The sequence below is a fragment of the Coptis chinensis genome, chromosome 3 (assembly GCF_015680905.1).
Source record: "Coptis chinensis isolate HL-2020 chromosome 3, ASM1568090v1, whole genome shotgun sequence".
Classification (NCBI taxonomy): Eukaryota; Viridiplantae; Streptophyta; class Magnoliopsida; order Ranunculales; family Ranunculaceae; genus Coptis; species Coptis chinensis.
In genome coordinates, this window is record NC_141458.1 from 10,579,189 (window position 1) to 10,594,750 (window position 15,562).

At 35.8% G+C, this 15,562-nt stretch overlaps 1 protein-coding gene across 1 annotated transcript; it reads right to left on the reverse strand.

The window, feature by feature from the left end:
* Window positions 1-1,436: 1,436 nt before the first annotated feature.
* LOC147507862 (putative glycosyltransferase At5g20260) lies at window positions 1,437-11,206 on the reverse strand. The gene is made up of 4 exons (XM_086600527.1): window positions 10,759-11,206; window positions 10,495-10,646; window positions 8,591-8,945; window positions 1,437-2,229 (listed from the first exon to the last, which is right to left on the reverse strand). The coding sequence occupies exons 1-4, from the start codon at window positions 11,092-11,094 to the stop codon at window positions 1,567-1,569; spliced, it is 1,506 nt and encodes a 501-aa protein (XP_086456653.1). The 5' UTR covers window positions 11,095-11,206; the 3' UTR covers window positions 1,437-1,566.
* Between the last annotated feature and the right edge of the window lie 4,356 nt (window positions 11,207-15,562).

The following is a 15,562-nucleotide window of genomic DNA, read 5'->3' on the forward strand; positions in this document are numbered from 1 at the left end:
TTTGAGATGAAGTTGTTGAATTCATTTCTGATTAGAACTTGATAGGTTATCAGTTTAATCCTAATCAGACTAGCCCATTCCGAATAGAATTAGGTTTTTTTTTCCAGTGTTATGAAAATCGGTCTAGGCGGCCATCTAGACGGGCTAGGCAGACTAATCGGCCTCTAGTCAGTCGAATCAATTTTTTTTTTTTTAATGATTAAATGTCGAAAATTAAAAGCACGTGTAGAATTAAGATTTGAATGAGTTTAAAAGATTAAAGTATAATGTAAATTATATTTTTTTTTCCGATAAACTAATGTAAATTATATGCCACTATAAGAAAGAGTATGTTTTATATGAAGTCGATATTCTTCAACTATTATGCATTTTTGTAATAAGTATTTTTGTTTGTGTTTATTTTTTAAGTTATGTTAAATAATTTTCTTCATTTCTTGTAGTATATGTATGCATTACTATATATATTATAAGATATATTAGGGGAAAAAACCACCTAGTTTGTCTAGGCACTGTCCTGAAAAGCTTAGGCGCTCTCCCACTGCCTAACTACCACCTAGCATTTTTTAGAACATGGGTATATGGGTATTTTTTTTGGAAGATTCATACACGTATGATCAGTTCCACCATTTGTGAAAGGAATATCATTGGAGCTGCGGTGAGGAGATACAAGACAATGGACCCAGCAGAAGCTGAAATGGAAGCAGCTGAAGTAGCAAGTGAGCTAGCAAAAAGAATGGATGGGCAACATTTTGTGTTTGAAGGAGATAACAAAGAGGTCATAGGGGCAGTACAAGAGGATAGATGTCGATGGGAATGGAATGCAGTGGGAGAAGCCATGAAGCAAAAGGTGGCTGAGTTTAGCTCCTGGATGTTTAGGTGGATAAGTCGCTCAGTAAATGGGGATTCTGACAGGCTAGCCAGTTGGGCAAGACAACAGTTAGACCTTGCAGATCTTCCAAGTTGTTTGTTAGTAACGAACTGTAGGCCTATGGTAGTGTAAAACTGGGTGTTTATTGCTTTTGGTTTAATTAATATAAGTATGATTTGCAAAAAAAAAAAAAGTTCCACCGTTTGTCGGACTCTACTTGCACTGGACCAATTTGGATTTGGTTGGGCGCACTCCAAGTCTCCCACTTACGATGCTTGGGGCTTGGGGTCCGTATTGGGCTTAGGAATTAGGATCAGTATTGGGAATTCTGTAGACTAGGTTGAGGCGTTGAGCTATTCAGAATGTCCAGTGGCAAGAATCAATCTGAGAAAGCACGATTCCAAATTTCCAACCCAGCTTTACTTCTCAAGATTTAAAGACGATCGCATTCATGAAGCTGTATTTGTAGATGTGTGAAACATCATAATTGACGAAATTAGCTACAAGCTTTCTGCATTTTAACACAAGGTGTTACTCTCACTAATATCACCATTTTAACACAAGACTATAGACAACTCGTATATTTACTAATACCATGAATCAAAAAAAGAAACACCTTTTACATTTTACAATTTTTCCTTATATATAAGATATGTAAAAGGAAAAAAATGTACAAAAGATACATGCAATTGAGGTTGCTAAAACGGGAGCCGTAGATTAAGTCTTCTCAGCCATATTGAATGAAGCAACATATGCATGACATCAAATCTTTTTGCAGGCCGATTAACTTCAAAATGTATTTGTACTCTTCTCAGTCTCTTCTGCATTTTCAAAAATGTGTCGACCGGTATCTCCTGCAAAATGGTCTTAATATCTGGTATTCTTTTAACCGGAATTTGAACAGAGAACTGACTCCAATCAAGCACATCACTGAAGGGAGGGACATAGTCCTCGGAAATAAGAACTGGAACACAACCAGACTGTATGGCTTCTACTACTCTAGGACTTGCAACTTCCCAGCCACTGGGGCACAAGCAATATTTCGATTGGCCCATTAATTGGTGGTAATTTTGGCCTTTAGGGAGATACTCATGGACTTGGACCTCATTATCTTTATCTTTCCATTGTTTCAATAATATTTTTCTGATATATCCATGATTCCCACCTGCGAAAAAAGCGAAGATGGAACGTTTTGACGTTGACAGACCAAGTTTCGGTGCTCCAAGGAGTCCAAATGGAAGGTAGATCTCCGGTAAGGATACATCTCGCTGTGCCTGGAAACCTTCAGAGACATTTGCATTGCAAAGAACTCTTATGAAGTGTTGGAACATCTCCGGATGAGCATCAATTATGTCTGGTGCCTGAAAGATCAAATAAGAGCATATTAGCGTGCCCAATACAATAGATAGAACTAGTACCATTTTAGGGTGGCTATGGTAACTAGAGGAGATGATTTTCTGTAATGTAGTTTGTTATTGGACTCCCTCATCTTCCTCTTGCTACCTAATGTAATATTTCATACTACTTTTTAATAAAAATGCTATTTATCCAAAAAAAAAAACGCAGTACAAAACTACAAATACATAAATTATCAATTTTCTGTATAATAAAGTTTTTTCTTTATCAAGAAGAAAAGAAAATACAGATATAATAATTTGTTTTGTGCTACGTCCTGATTATGTCGTTTTCTTTCAACCAAATATGTAATGAATTCAATTAAATAAATCATGATATTGACATTTACGTATCCTATACCCTATCTTGAAATTATAAAGAAATGTTTCAGCCATAGTGCGAAGATTTTGAAATACTATACTTGTTTATGCTTTATAACAAGTATAAGATCAACTACAATTACGTATGTCTTAATTATTTTATCGTGTTACTTTATGTTTACTTGTAGGGCCGGTAATTAAGCGAGTCGATACGAGTTTTAACGAGTTCGAGTCGAGCTCGTGTGTCTCTTGCTTGAATCGAGCTCGAGTCTCGTATCGATGGAGTAATCGAGTAGCTCATCGAGTTTGGATCCAAATTGTTCAGAGCTAAATGTTTGAACTTTGAACTCAATCACAGATTTTCAAGCTTGATTCAACTTGTTTTGCATATAATTAAATTTGAATTAGAACACAATCGAAAGATAAGTGAGCACAAACTAGATATATAATTCTTATTAAAGACCAAATTATTGAAATAACATGCAAAGACACTCTCATGATTCAATGACAATAAACCACTATCTAATAAGTAGTAAGGTGAACCTACTGTGATTACAGTCAATATGTGATTAAGTTATTACAATCCAACACGCAGTTATACCAATTATACCGAGTTTTAACAAAAATTATTTGAAATACGTAGCTCGCGAGCTAATTGGCTTCAAGCTCGAGCTTTAAAATGTGACTCATAATATTATTAAATGAGCTAGCTCTAGCCTAACCGAGCCTGATATGACGACCAGCCTATTTACATGTCCAACTAGCCAGTTGTGCTGTGGAATATGTTTATTGTTTACTAGCTTGATGCATCGCACATGTTTTTATGTCCAAACTAAATGATTAAAGACAGTAAAAGTATTATTGTAAATATAGGAAAATAATATGAACAAAACTGTTTTAAAAAGTGTGATAAAAAATTACAAATTATATAATAAATAAATATTATAATACTGTTGCAGAACTGTAGTCTAGGGTCAGAATTTTTAAATTAGTAAAAGATTTGCTAATGTTACTTAACAAAATCACAGAATGATAGCAAATGACCAGCAAAGGGAATAAAAACTATTAGATGCAGTGGTACAAAAGCATGCGTACGAGTGTATTGTCTACAACAATATTCCTTAAAAGAATATATTGTCCGTACTGCAAATGAACGCATCACACGTTTATCGAATGTAAAGGTATGGCACAAAGTATATTATATAAACTAAGGGCCTAGTTGCAACAAAATAAACAAATGCCATCCCTTTTGCATATCATTTGTTGGCAGAGAACGCAATTTTATAGATCCATATGCGGGCAAACTTTTGGAGTTACACATTATAAATTATCGATTATTTGGCACAATTCAGATAAAGTACAGTTTCAAAAGGAATCAAATTTATGCAGCCATGATTATATATGATCCTTTTGTCTAGAAGAATACATTTGTTACGGTAAGGTTATTGAATTAATTTTGTTGGGAAAAACTATAATAATCGATTCCTACTAAGATAATTTGTATTTTGACAATATATCATTCTAATAAAAAAATCTAATTTTTACTACAACCAACAACCAACAACCACAATCCTAATCTATAGATATAACTATCACAAATACGCAATAGAAATATAAAACAAGTAAAATATATCACAACACAAAGATATACCGTGGTTCGGCCAATAATGTATACTTCCACAAGAGCTAATCCTTTTATAAGTATGGAAAGAAAGATTACAATCACTCCTCTCAAGTCTTTCCAACTTACTAGATCACTCCTCTCTCCTTAAAAGTTTTTCTCTTTGCAAGGATTTTCTCTCAATTTTGATTGTTCTCAAAATTGGGTTTCTATTCAAGACTTGGTTTTCCAAAACCTAACTTCTGTTTTTATAGTAAAAACAATCTCGTGGTTACTGTAGAAAAATAGAAGTCTACAAGTTTAGGCATGAGCGAGTGCGCGCTCTCGGCAAGACCAATTCGAGCGCACGCGCGCCTCTCTTCGATTTTTCTCAGAAAAGTCAAGTAGACTTGTTTCGTAAGAGGGCTGAAAAAAACTATATTCTTTTTCTTTCCAAAGGAGCCTTGGGCAAAACCATTTCTGAGTGTGCGCTCGCTCAAACCTCTTCACACAAAAATACCGGATTCTCTCCTTCTTCCTCGTGTGAGGAATAACTCCAACAATCTCCCCCTCCCGAACAGTGAGGGGGAATACCTCCATGTATTCACAAATCAACATGAGGAGTGTGCTACTATTCCGACTATGGCACAATAAACATCAAACTTACCTTTTGATAAGACTTTAGTCATCATATCCGACTCGTTCCTGTCAGTATAGATCCTCTCAATACACAAATATTTGTCTTTGAGAACTTATCTAATCCAATGATAACGCACATGTATGTGATTAGATCTAGAATGAAAACTCTGATTCTTGCTTAAATGGATGGCGCTCTGACTATCACATAGAACAACAAACTATTTCTGCTTTAGCCTTAGTTCATCGAAGAACCTCTTCATCCATAACATCTCTTTGTAACACTTAGTGGCTGCAATATACTCGGCTTCTGTAATGGAGAGGGCTTTTGTAGTTCTAAAGCTCCGGTCTTGATGGCTATAGTAAAGACATGCGTCTCATTCTTTCTACAATGGTACGATTCATCATCTCGCTATACCATTGTGTTACGGTGTCTTAGGAATGGTCTGCTCATGACGAATCTCATGACTCTTGCAATACTCTTCAAATGACCCAATGTACTTACCCTCATTATCTGAGCGAATACACTTCAAAGACTTCTCTATCTCTCTTTCCACCATGCTATGGAAAGTCTTAAACACGCCAAGTACTTCATCCTTGGTTTTCATACTATATGCTCATATCTTTCTTGATGCTGAAGTACTTCATCCAAGTACTTCCAGAGTCAAGTACTTAAACACACCAAGTACTTCATCCTTGGTCTTCAAACTATATGCCCATATTTAAAGTCTCGCATTGATGATGCGTAAGACTATATGCCCATATCTTTCTTGACGCATTATCAATGAAAGTCAAGAAGTACAAAGCTCCCATGTGGGACTTTACTTTCATAGGACCACATAAGTCTGTGTGTACTAGCTCAAGGACATTGTCCTTTCTGTGAGAGGGGAATCTTTGGAAAAACACCATGTGTTGCTTCCAACCTAACAATGAGTACATCTATTTAAATGCACACCTTTGATGTTTGGCAAGAACTTCCATGCATTTTTCTCCCATATGACATAGTCTTTTATGCCATAGTTCGGAGGAAGCTTTTTCTTGTGCCGCATTTAACTCTGTTTTACACAAACTAGCTTATGTTTTGTAAAGCGAGCAAGTTTGCTTCCCTTTGGCTACTACAATAGAACCTCTGCTCAGTTTCCATACCCCGTTACCAAACGAGTTTTGAAAGTCATCATCATTTAACTTTCCGGCGAAAATTAGGCTTAGCCGAATGTCAGGGACATGTCTTATATCTTTGAGTGTCAAGGTGTAGCCGACATTGGTTTCTACATGAACATCACCAATGCCTACAATCTTCGAGATTTCATTGTTGTCCATCTTCACCTCACCAAAATCACTCGATTTGTAGGTAGTGAAGAAACTCTCATGGGGTATGACGTGGTAGGAAACACCTGTATTTACCACCCACTATGTACCCTGGCATGAAGTGCTCAAGCATAACTTGTCACCATCTGACATAATTCCTACTTCACCTTCTGAAGCTATGACTGTGGCATCTCTACCGGTGGTGCTTTCTTTCAACTCTAACTTGTCTTCATGTACGGTACTAGTCTTCTCATCCCTCTTCAATTCTATGCATTCATACTTGAAGTGGTCATGGATACTGAAATGATTACACAACAAGTCTTTATTAGGAGGTTTGCTCGCGCTCCTAGATTTTCTTTTGTCATCACCTCTAGAATGAGATGGTTTTCTACTTTTGTCTCTTTCTTGCTTTTTTGTAACAAGAATCTCTGAGTGATAGGAGTTATTCTGTGCGTCCTTTCTTGTTTTCTCATAGAGATCTTCTAATGTCTTCCACAGGCTGAAAGCGGTGGTCTCTTGGGATACAAGGCAAATTACATTATTGTCAATCCGTTGTCTAATGCACCCAATCGCTTTTTCATCAAGCATTTTCCACTCAGCCGCGGCAATTACGTCTGGTTTTACTCCTCCATTCTCAATGGGTTGTGCCAAGTTTTTGCAATAGAGCAAGTCTTCCATCTTGGCTTTCCAAATAGTATAGTTAGCTCTATTATGACTAATCATGCGAGTGTTTACAGAATGATCCATCTCCACAAGTTATTTCAACTCAAACCTCTTCCCATGAAATTTTTTCAAACACCTTCTAGACAAGGTTTTGATAACAACCTTGTTGGGCTTAATCCAACCTGGCTTTGACACTATTTGTTGGGAAAAACGATACCAATCAATCCCCACTAAGATAATTTGTATTTAAACAATCTACTACTCCAATAAAAAATATAATATTTCACTACAACCAACAACCACAATCATAATCTATGGATATAACTATCACAAACAAGCAATAGAAATATAAAGCAACTAAAACATATCACAACACAAAGATATACCGTGGTTCGACCAATGATGCCTACTTCTACAAGAGCTAATCCTTTTATAAGTATGGGAATGAAGATTACAATCACTCCTCTCAAGTCTCTCCAACTTACTAGATCACTTCTATCTCCTTACAAGTTTTTCTCTTTGCAAATATTTTCTCTCAATTTTGATTGCTCTCAAAATTGGGTTTCTATTCAAAACTTGGTTTTCCAAAATCTAACTTCTATTTTTATAGTAAAAACAATTTCGCGGTTACTGTAGAAAAATAGAAGTTTGCAAGTTTAGGCATGAGCGCGCTCTTAGCAAGACCAATTCGAACGCGCGCGCCCTCTTCAATTTTTCTCAGGAGGAGTCTGCTATAATTCTGGCGGTAGACAACAAACATTAAACTTATTTTTCGGTAAGACTTTGGCCATCATATCCGACCCGTTCCTATCGGTAAGGATCTTCTCAATACACAAATGCTTGTTTTGGAGAACTTCTCTAATCCAATGATAACGCACATGTATGTGCTTTGATCTAGAATGAAAACTCTAATTCTTGCTCAAATAGATTGCGCTCTAACTGTCACATAAAACTACAAACTATTCATGCTTTAACCCTAGTTCATCGAAGAATATCTTCATCCATAGCATCCCTTTGAAACACTCAGTGGCTGCAATATACTCAACTTCTATAGTGAAAAGGGCTTATGTAGTTATGAAACTCCGGTCTTGATGGCTATAGTAAAAATATGTGTTACAAGCCGTTATGAGAGGAGTGAGTGTATTGAGGTCGCTCTTGGGCGAGATCGTCCATTCGACTTGAGTCACTATGAAGTGAGATCGCAGGTCGAATGCTAGAGGGGACATCAAACTGGTGGTGAGCTGATTAAGTCGTTTACTGTCTTGAGTCACTATGAAGCGAACTAAGAGGACAAGGACTTCAAATTGGTTGTTAATTCTATTCAGGCCTAGTGGGGAACAAGTTGAGAGTTCTTTCTATAGTCACAATATGATATATTTGGATGTGAATATTACTCCCTCACACTTGGTATGAGTGTGACTCCATCAATTACACTAGTAGGGGAAAACAAGTTGAGAGTTCTTCTATAGTCACAACTCACAACATGAGTTGAGCGCTTGAGCCTGAACGAGTTGGGTCCGTGACATACTTATCGACTAGGCTCGACCCCTATACTATTCTAAAGTGGTTAAGTGACCTAGCTACTCGGGGTGCTATTCGTTTATGGCTTGCTTGAGCTCGCCCGTGTTGCAATATGAGCCGTGCCTGAACAGTATTTTAGAGTTCAGCTCTTCTCGAGATGACTCAGATACCAACCTTAAAGAGGCCACATCAACTCGTCAAGTGATCAAATCACAATTTCATGGGGATTCCACATGTTATTTACGAAATGAAAATGAAAATCAAGCTATAAAAACGTACCCAATCATGACAGGATACCATGAAGTGATCAGCCCCATTGCTTCTGTTCCAATAAGGATACTTGTTGGCAATGACACCAATATAGTCCTCCACAAAGAGTTGAAGCCTGTCCCTTTTGAAGGTTCTCTCTGGCTTGAGAACATAACGGATGACATTAGCCACACTAAAAGGAAGGAAGTACACATGGGCTTCGTCAGCGTTCTTCGCCATCATTGGGTTCTTCCCACTATCCATCTCATCTATGAATTGCCCTTCTGTTGAGTAAATATTGTTCAATGGCCCATCGTGGACGAGTGGTGGCTCACCTTCCTTGTAGGCCCAGACTCTAAATCTCTTCTCCATCTCAATGTGGCTTCTGATATAAATTCAAATGAAATAAATGTTAGGAATTTTAAGTTGTTACCCTTAGATATCGTTGAAAACATATTCGGTACTCAGAACTCACGAGACAGAAGTAGACAATCATCTATTTATTTAATTTTTTACAAGTACATACGAATTTAAATAGACTAGACACTAGAGCCATTTCAAGAAAAATAAATAAACACCGGTATCCCAAGAAAAATATTTCAATAGTAAACGCCAACTTTGGGTAAATAATTACGTCGAACCACCTTTCCATTCATCTTATCCTTATATTTGACATGGAAGTATGGAACATACCGTCTTAGATGTTCATGTGAACTATTAAGATCAGAATAAATGAGGTCAGAACTCAGTAGGCGGTCCATCATTTAGTTTCAAGTAACTCCTGTAACTTTAAGCATTGACCATTTTTGTTAAAAATTAATATATACCAGAATCTTCAAGTCAACTAACTTAGCCCAGAATAGAATTAGTTAACGACTTTAACATATTGGCGCATTAATCTCAAACCTTGGGATACATTATGGGTGGACTTTCTAAAAGAATGAATCCATAGATATAATAATAGTCTACTACATTACCCACTTTGTAGTTTCTAACTCTCAATCAAAATTTCAACCGCTAGATCTCTGAAGATAGTGCTGAACTGCTGATATACAGAGGCTGTGTTGGCAGACCATAAATTTCGCACTTGGAAAAGTTGATAGCTTATATAGTCTGATAAAGAAAATTAAAATTAAAAAAAAGAAGGTTGCCCCAGTAATAAAAAATGTGCTATGAAAACAAAATCAAGTAGGCCTAACTATTGTAGGTTGAGATGGGACCACAGAATGTGGCATTAAGAGGTAAAAGGATTTTGATGTGGGTCAGTGGGTACGAACAAGTGGACCCCAACTTCCCAAAACTTGATCTGAAATCAACGTGGTCCATTAGATTAGTTAGCTGCTAATTTATTATTTGCTAACCCAATTTCAAGAGAAAAATAGCAGTGTGCGTGAGCACAGAACGCAAGGCCACACGTTAATGCAAGTGGTGATGTTCTTTAACCATGTAATAAAATCGCAGATGTATCCATTTAAACCATCAGACTTTGCCGTCCACTTCACGACAAACCGAACCCGGTCTTACGAGTTGATTTTTATTCGATCATTCACGATGGTCATTCTACATCACCGGAAAATCTTATTATTACTACATAAAAATGGGGCCCTATTTAAGTCGACAAATTGTCTGATGGAATTTAGTATAATTCAAATTTCAAACATCACGTTAACTGACTGTGGCAGTACCGCAGTATGCCCGTGTGGCTTCAGAACTTCAAAACACGTTTCAGAAGACAGAAGGGAGAGTTATGTTAGGAAGTTTCTAATGAGCTTTTTAAAAACTTAATAGTTTAATGAATTTGATAATTAAAATCTAAAATATATAACCACACGACTCTAAAGTTTCATGATTATGAGTTTATGACATAGAAGTATAGAACCTGAGTGATATATAAAACTTGAAGTAAATAAAATTTTGTAAGTTTATGATCTTACTGATGAAAGGCATATGGATTTCTGTACACAGATCCTCTGGGGATGAAATCTTCATGCTTAGGAGATGTATAATTACGCGTCCGGACTGCCTCTCTAATCGCGGTTCTAGCTCTAGCTAAACCTTCTTCAATTCTTTCCAAACTAGTCTTCTCCTAATAAACATAGAAAACTACATCAACTTACTACGTACTATAAAAAAACAGATAACACTTGAGCTGTAATTGATTGATAGTTAATTAATGACTCAAATATGATAAAACTAACCTTAATAATGGGCGCTTCAGGCACGTTTTCGACTCCACTGGTGGTATTAGTAGTACTACTAGTGTTGAGATTGGAAGAACTGAATGAAAAGAAGCCATTGGAGAACGCTTCATTCTGATGAGTTGAATTTGAAGTGGAAGAGATGTTTGTGGATGAAAGTGGTGAGAGAATTGGAATAAAAGTTTGGTTGGTGAGTTTTTCTTGATACAAAGGGAAAGAATAGAAAGATATATTAGTAGTGAGATGTTGTTTGGTGAAACTGAAAGTAGAGAAGTAGAGAAGGAGAAGAAGAAAAGCTGGAACTAGTACCAACGGTTTGGCACTGAAGAGACCCATAGCTTTTCTTGCTTTCTTTCTTCAGTTAATGGTTTATCTTCTTTGGGGTTTCTTTTATTCTTAAACTGGAAAGTATTCCACTCAAGGCAATGGTATTGGAGAAACTTGTTATTATATAAAGTTATAAACTACCTTCCAGCCAATATTTTGAGTAATGTGGCAATTGGCTTCCTTTTTTTTTTCTTTTTTTTTAATTAAGATAATTAGGCTGGTCCCGTTAATCCGTCAGATATCGAGTCTTTGTGTTTAAATTTATGATGATATGAACCAAAGGGCTGCCCCAAATTTGACCAGGGAAAATCAGCCCGTCAAGCACTGTTTAGAGACTTAGAGTATTCAATACTTTTGTCACTCTTTAATAGCCCTCCGCCTCCTCCCTTTTTTCTGTTTCAAGACCAATATCACCTCTTTTCTAGCTTACGGGTGTGTTTGATTTAATGTAAACCAAGGCCCAATATTTCGATATCAGGCTATATATCGAACCTTCCAAAAACCGATATATATCAAAAATATATACGGGATATATCAGTAGATATATATTCAAAAAATCTGATATATATCGGATCCCAAATGTATAAATATATCCATCCGATATATCATGATATATACATATTAAGTACCTCAAAAACTGATATATATCATTGATATATCAGTCGATATTATTGGCTATTCTATAAACCATTTTAGTGGGAACATTTTCCACTCAAAATCTCTAATCTAACCAATTACAAGTAATAAGTCGCAAATTCAAGAGTTTTTATCCACAATTACCTATAAAAATTTATTTTTCCATGAAAATTATTCCTACAAATTGAACACAATATGCAAAGCCTCCTGATATCCAAGAGACCAGGTTCACAAGTAAAATTCTAGCAAATGATATATACGAGAAATGATTATGATGATAGATGAGTACATGATATTGTGGACTTACAAATAAGTGAATTTTGCAGCTGATGCATTTGTTAAATGAGCGACCAACCTTGTTGCTAATCAGCAATAGTGGACAAATCCTAATATACATAGGGATGATGTAAATGCGAATATGTTTATTTTCTTACCATCTCTATGTTCAGCTTGATGGATGAGACCACCACGATTTGTTGTAAATAGTTTAAGACCCCTCCACATCCCGCATTGTTATGAAATAAATAACTATCTTTTAAAAAAAAAAAAAAAAGTAAAACTCTAGCTAAAACTCTAAAAGAATGTGGACGGGCGTCTTATATCATGTGGGCCTTGGTTTTGGGCATCTTTGCTGTTGCGCTGAGAATGACGATTGACTCATTGAACAGAGTTACAGAGTAGTCCGCAATGGACATATCCAGCCGCCCAACAAATTCCATCAAGTAACCCATGTAGGGTATCATGAGTACTGTGATCTGTCTCCATCTGATGGTTAACTAAATTGAAAATTCTTGTGAGCCTTAAAAGAATTCAGTTCCTCGTCTGAATGCATGGCTTATTAGAATGATTGGGATATACAGTTACCAAAAAAAAAAAGATGATTGGGCTATAGAGATGAAGCTATTGATTGATATATATTCAATTCAAGGTATATTCATATATATACGTATTGAGCATACGATCAGATACGAAATTGATGATGAAATAGATTCATGGTGTGTGGACACAGAATAGTAGAAGAACAGTATATTTCATCGAAAAAAACAAAATAGTTGAACGGTATAAGCATGACTATGATAAGACAAAAGACGATAATGCAAAGGTAGAAAACGACATATAATAAGACGAATTGATAATACTGGAAATAATCTTATAACTTTATAGGAATAGACCGAAATATTCCAAATCTGAAAATTATATTTATCAAAATACATATATTTCAAATCACCAGTTCGTGAGGCTAGCTTAGGGCACCATGCTATTTTGGGAATTGGGAGTTTTGGACAACGCTAAGATGTTCACTCTTGTCCATAGTTCGGATGATTCAGTTCAGTGAATAAAAAACGGAACTCCGAGATTTTGGGAGCGGAATTTTTAGATTATTTTCAAAATCGACCCAAGAACAAACACCAGTCAAAATATCCAAATTCAATTATCCAAATGGATACAAAAAGTGGAAAAAAAAAAAAAAATTTAATGAATTCTAAAATTTTTTCAATTTGTCGGAATTCGAAAAAAAAAAAAAAAAATTCGAATTAACTATGCTCTTGTCAAGACTCAAGAGCAAGACTAGAACCCATATACCCCTAAAATAGTAAACTTACAAGACATAGTTTTGCCAAACACATGGACCAATTTAATTATAGTTAATTGGATGCATTTAAAATTTGAAGGCAAATAGTAATTGAGTTTGAATAAAAATGGATAGAATGTGTCATGGACCTAATACTATCTAACCTTTTCTCTTTCATTTGGCAGAATATGAACGATAAAGATTTTGTGGATGCAATGCCTCTTTGTTTGCACTTTGACCATTTACAAACTTATGGAATATTTTTATTTTGGATATTTAGATAACAAATCAACAGAAAACAAGACGCGTTTATCGAAAAAGAAAACACAAAAATTTCATAACAATTTAGTACGGCTTTTTTTTCTGATAGTACACTAGAGAAGAAGGTCAAATATTTGGTTCCATGTTTGGCCCATTTAATATGCACTAAATCGAAATCACTTAAGGACGAACATTTTGCCTTAACACGTTTCGTTGGAGTCCCGGCTGGAAATGGCCCATAGCGACAAATTGAAAATGAATTAAACTTGTTTTATGATGGTTTCAACCAATGTTTTGATGAAAACCGCGCGGTTTTACAAAAGATTGGGAAAGGAAAAAAAATAAAAAAAGTTTATGACATGGTGCGATTTTTTCAAAACCGCGTGGATTTGGGTCTGTCAGTTGGGCTTTAGTGACGTGGTTCAAAACCAAGAAACATAATAGTTTGGTTATGGTCACGGAGCTTCGTTATTTATACGACGCGGTTTATCTAAAACTTTTGAATAAGTTTGATGTCGAAAATTTGATGTTGTTCCTAAAGATGTTTGGTTGTGAATAAAAAATAATTTTTTTTTTTTGTTTTTTTTTCAAAATTTTATCATTTTTTAGTAGCAAATATAATATTATCTCTTCCCTGAAAAATACTCTTAATACTTACAATGCAAGAGGATAGTTTGATGCCAAACAGTTTCTCATGGAGTCATGGAGGACAATTTAATTATGGGGATCCCCCCGCTATCCCCACTTTACATGCTAACATTCTTTGTAAAACTTGCATGTGAAGGCAAATAGTAATTGAGTTTAGAAGAATAAAGTTGCTGGTGTTAGCATAGAATATAAGGCACATGGACAGCTTAATACTATCATGGAAAAAGTTGAACCTTTTCTCTTTCATTTGGCAGAATATGAACGTATAAATGGTATGATACATGTGGGGGGGCGATGCACTGCCTCTTTGTTTGCACTTTGAGCTTTTGAGGTCAAAATATGGAATACGTGTTCTCGCTATTTTGGATATTTAGATTAACAAAGTTTCAACAGAAAACAAGACGCGTTTATCGAAAAGAAAAACAGAAAACAAAGACGTCTCTGACATGGAAGTATCGAACCAAGTACGGCTTTTTATTCTGATAGTACACTAGAGAAGAAGGTCAACCATAAGCAACCTCTATGGTCTAACTCATTTCAATGTGCCCCATTTAATATGCACTAAACCTCGAAATTAGCGGTAGGCTTAAGGACGAACATATTGCCTTATTTCACCCACGTTTCGTTGGAGTCCCGGCTGGAAATGAGGCCCATAGCGACAAATCTAACTACTTTAAAGAGTTTGGTTCGGTGAATAGTGCTTTTTTCCGGTTATACCCCTGAACAAGTTTTGTTATTACAATTATTATTAAAAGGTAAATTCGTAATAAGATATATTATGAAAGGGTAAGACCGGTATTTGACCGGTAAAATTTAGACGTTTCTTTCTCATTTTAGCACATTATCCTCAGTTTTGCAAATATTTACAATATTACCACTTCCTAAAAAACTGACACGTGGACTCCTCTTTTTAGAATTGAGGCATTAGCCTCCTTTTTGCAAACAATTACGGAACTGCCACTGCCCAAAAACTGCCCGTTCACGTGGCGTAGCCACGTGTCAGGAAGCTAGTTGAAAATGAATTAAACTTGACACCCTTTAGTTATTCACAATTTCAACCAATGTCCAAACTATATTCAATGATCGAGCTAATTGCTCTAGGCTCAAGTCTCATAGCATTTTTAGGAGAGCTACCAAAAATATACCAAAATTTTGAACAAAAAAAACACTAAACTAAAAAAACATTATAAAACACTATGCAACTTTAGAAGCAACATCAAATTTTCGACATCAAAACTACGCGGTTTTGGATAAAACCGCTTATATAAAGATATATAAACCCACGCAGCTTTTTCCAAAAACCGCTAACCACTAAAGCCCAAATGATAGGTCCAAACCCACACTGTTTTGAGAAAACCG

Coding starts and splice junctions, on each gene's coding strand:
- LOC147507862 (XM_086600527.1), bottom strand. CDS start 11,094: ATGGGTCTCTTCAGTGCCAAACCGTTGGTACTAGTTCCAGCTTTTCTT. Junction 10,647..10,758: donor CTGAAGCGCCCATTATTAAG/GTTAGTTTTATC, acceptor TATGTTTATTAG/GAGAAGACTAGTTTGGAAAG. Junction 8,946..10,494: donor AATCCATATGCCTTTCATCA/GTAAGATCATAA, acceptor AATTTATATCAG/AAGCCACATTGAGATGGAGA.